The following is a 4,213-nucleotide window of genomic DNA, read 5'->3' as shown; positions in this document are numbered from 1 at the left end:
TGTAAACTAATTCGGTTTTGCGAGAGACTCACCTGGAACCCAGCTGAATCTCTCGTTTGTGAGTAGTGCATTACAAAAATACATTCTTGTCATTTCACTGAAATGCTGAAAATAAGTAGTGCTTCAACTTACTGAAGTGAGCTTGTCGGAGGAGAAACCACACTGGAATCTGTCGCACTGTTGCGGCCTTGGGGTTGAGTAGTGCTTCAACTTACTGAAGTGAGCTTATCGAACGATAAACCACACTGAAATCTGTCGCACTATTGCAGCCTTGGGATTAAAGAACCGTGAGATCACCGACTTCCTTTCAGGGAGATTAATCCTATTTACAGACTAACTTCCACCAGAAAACATTAAATTGTAACAAGTGCGCTTTCTCAAGTCACATTGGCGAAGCAGGTAACAAATGTCAAGCCAACCTACAGGGGTCTGCTAATGTGTGTGTGGCTTGACCATAGTGAAAGTGAAAGGCCAGTGTGTCATAGTAAGACAGCATAGAAGCAACTTGCGAAAATAATTGCAGAATTCCCCACTAGGAGAAAAGCACTTACACTTACCACCAGTTTTCTACAAAATCTCCTGCCATTTTAACGCCCCCCGATGCCTAGGACTGCATGACAAACGTGAACAATCTGATGGAAGATACTGAACCATCAAGCCAGCTACACTCACCCAAAATGGAAATCCTAAAGTGCATTGTGACTACCCAATGGGTAGTAAACCTCTAATCATGGTGTCATAAGAAAACAAGTTCGTGTGCACTGAAAGTAATTGTAGAAGTCTGTCCAATTTGGGTTCAAGTAGGACATACGGTAGACCGGAACTCGGGGACTTCACCCACCTGATGAGTCCCAAGATGGAAAAAAACCGGTCGTGGGCTTTCGAAGTGTTTCAGGCAACCTTATGAGTAGTGAGTTACGTCCAAACAACGATTAGGCGAAAATCCACACGGACCCCTCTTTACCGCTCGCAGTCAGATGCTGCTACAACCGAGAAGTCCATCCCATGCAAGGCTATTAAAAATTCGGAGCGCATGCCAATCCGACATCAAGCCGAGATCTGATTGGTCGAAAGTCTGGACCCAACAGCCAATCATGACGGAGTATTGGCCGAATGCCGGTTGCCAATGACGCATCCAGAACGTGTCAGAATTTCTCGAGTTATTGCTGCTTACGCTATATGTATGACGCGGTGTACAAGTGTTCTTCATTTCGTTTTGGGCGTTAGTATTCGTCGTGCACCTTTGGTGGTTGTTTTTAACGGTAAGGCTCAGACCGAGAACTGAGCTGAGAAAAACACCGTTACTACAACAACTCGATACGGAGTTGTCTAAAGACCTGAGATCAGTTTTCAATACAAACCTCGAACACATCACCCCATTAAAACGTCCAGTTAATCCAATCCTTTTGGAAACCGACGCTCCCTCATGTTTTTTTGTACCGGATAGCCGTCGTACTTCCGGTTGCTTGATCGTTCGGAAGAAAACCCCGTTTGGTGAATTTAGTTCGCTATGTCGGAAACCTTGCGTATGTTTCAGAAAAAGGCGGATGAGCACAACAAAAATGCGCCCTCAACCTTTATCATAAGGGTTGCACCAAAAACGATAGGCCAAAGTGGCATCCCCCCATTGGGGGGGAGCAGATGACGGCCACTTGCAGAATCGAGAATGACGTCAACCACGACACAGCTCATGTCTGCCCGTCAAATTTACGAGGACAAACAAGAACATATGAGAAACATTCATAGGCTATATCACAGATTTACAAAGATGCGGGACGCGATTTCATAGAAGAAGCTCTGTGCTTGATGAAAGTTAATAACTAAAGCAATTGGATAGCGAACTGATCGAAAGATTCACGCTCAATAATGCACGGAAGTTTCCGATCTGGAAATCAATGCAAGACGATGATCGGGAGAATGTGTGCAAAAACCGTGCCATTTCCGAGATATGTGGGAGAATGAGTGCGATTAGTCAAAGGCAATTAGTACAAATAGCGGACTGATGTGGAAGGGCATCACGACAGGGGCAGATTCGTGTCAACTGTGAAGTCTCACTGGAAGCGACACAATCGAACCAATGTCGATCAGATTGGAACACACAGGTATTGTTACGAGCCCAGCGGAATGGAGCCAGAGGATGATTGTGGTGTTGTATAGTCGCACAATCGAACTCAAAGTGTTTCTCCAGTGTGAATCGGTTATTGACTGTGGGAAAGTGTTCCGGTGCACAGTGTAAACAATCCGGACAAGTCACATTTGTGGAAACCGGAAGAGACGTGGAACGGCGTAAGAGGTATTCACTAGTGACGGCAGCTTCAGCGCTCGGTCGTACCGATGGTTTGTTTGTCGATCGCACCACGGAACAGGCCGCAGCACAAGACACACCAGGAGCAGCAACTATCACACGAAGACTCGAGGCTGGAGGCCACCGAACACTGTTTACACGAGCCTCCAAGTTAGCCACGAATGTATACTCCTTGGGAGAATTAGGAGGTAACGGGAGCGGTGCCTGAAGCAATCCCAGCCCTGCAGCACCATCGCAGAACGACTGATGAGTCAGAAGAGCATTCAGGCGCTCGAGGAATCCAAGCGGACTGAATTCAAAAGGACGATAGGCAGAAGAAGACTGTGGAAACAAAAAGACGTGGATATTCTATCAGAACTTGGCACCTGCTACCAAACGTCTCAGGTGACAGTCTCACGGGATCGGACACCTGATTATCAGATAACATCAACTCTAACCGTTAGGATTCCCTATATCCGTTTGCATGTATTCATTCAATCCACTCCTTTGTTAGCTTATTCATTTGAGTACTGTTCTGAAAGAATGGAGCGTAGAAACGACAAAAGATACCTTGAACAAGACAAGATGATACAACAACCAGACGGCGGAGCCGTGCTGGCACCCGAAAGAATGGAGCGTAGAAACGACAAAAGATACCTTGAACAAGACAAGATGATACAACAACCAGACGGCGGAGCCGTTGCTGGCACCCGCATTTATTCTGACGCGTGATTCTTTCTAGAGGTCTTTACATATCAAATTGTTGCAACAGCCAAAGTGTATAGTGGGGACGCCCAAGCAGAGTATCGAAGGTTGACTAGGGGACAACTCACATTGATTTTGGCCAATACGCGGCGCATTGTAAGGCGCAATGCCGTGGCATTTTGCGTGTCCACCAGATACGAGTATGGCTCACCGACATACTTTTCCAAATACGGTTGTTGACTGGTAAGCTAACAGGAGAAAAAGGGTGAATGACAGAGATGAACGACGGCACCAAAAGCTGGTAAATTTTAACTACTGTCAATTCAGAAGTAGTGAAACAACTAGGCGATAGTTTAGGTGCACTCAGATGAATGACACCTTACTGCTTTAAAGTACAACATTAACAAATATGGGTGTACTTTGAATAACTTGAAGTGCGTAAAAAGCAAGAACGCAGGTTTTCGTTCATTCGACCACGTAATCAATAATCACCTGTTTCTGTGTGTATATTTTTCACCCAGTAATTTTGAACGATCGCGCTGCACCATCCTCAGTACCGTTAGATCTGTCAAGGTCAAGTGGAATGTTTAACGAAACAGAAGCTAACGTGAATGCGTACCAATCAATCCGAATGAGCCGAAAAAGTCCATCGATGCATCCAACGATGGTAAAAACAACATAACTCAACTTAAAAGTATAGTTCATGAGTAATGATGACCCCCTACCTATGCACTCAAGTGAATAGGGTTTTCGCCTGTGGATGAAGCTGCAATCGACACAACTGCTTCCCAATACCATCAAAAGCTGCTAGGAAAAGTCACAATCGATATCAATCGAGAGATCTTCTGAAACTTACCTTCCTTGTGGTTGGCTTGTCTGCGAAGAACGCGGTGTTGCCTCGGCCACGAGGTGGCGTGAAACGCGGGTTGAGAAAAACGAGACCGTTTGCGATCGCTTCCAATGGGGCGGGACCTTCGTATGGAAATCCGAGGCCAACCATAACCTTGAGGAGAATATGAAGAGGAGCTAGTCTCGATAGACGGAAATGAATCAGAACATTTGAGGAGCGAAGAACACTTTGTGAAGTGTTAGGCAGGAATCCACACGGATCCCGCTATACCGCACGTCTTTAGGCGCTGCTACGGCCGAGAAGCCTGACCCGCACGAGATTGGCCAAGAATTCGGGACGCTTGCCGGTCCGGCATCAAGACGAGATCTTATCGG

General features: G+C 46.1%; 1 protein-coding gene across 1 annotated transcript in view; it reads right to left on the bottom strand.

Moving 5' to 3' along the window:
- Positions 1-1,624: 1,624 nt before the first annotated feature.
- The window catches only part of T265_04472 (hypothetical protein), a gene marked incomplete at both ends in the record, with an annotated part of 58,639 nt that continues 56,050 nt past the window's right edge, over positions 1,625-4,213 (bottom strand). The window contains 3 exons of the mRNA XM_009169221.1: positions 1,625-2,626; positions 3,118-3,237; positions 3,846-3,992. Of these exons, the coding sequence (XP_009167485.1) occupies positions 1,973-2,626; positions 3,118-3,237; positions 3,846-3,992 (921 nt within the window). The remainder of the gene's footprint in view (positions 2,627-3,117; positions 3,238-3,845; positions 3,993-4,213) is intronic.

Source organism: Opisthorchis viverrini (genome assembly GCF_000715545.1).
Source record: "Opisthorchis viverrini unplaced genomic scaffold opera_v5_76, whole genome shotgun sequence".
NCBI classification, from domain to species: domain Eukaryota; kingdom Metazoa; phylum Platyhelminthes; class Trematoda; order Opisthorchiida; family Opisthorchiidae; genus Opisthorchis; species Opisthorchis viverrini.
The sequence above is the reverse complement of the archived record's forward strand: the minus strand, read 5'-3'. Positions and strand labels throughout refer to the sequence as shown.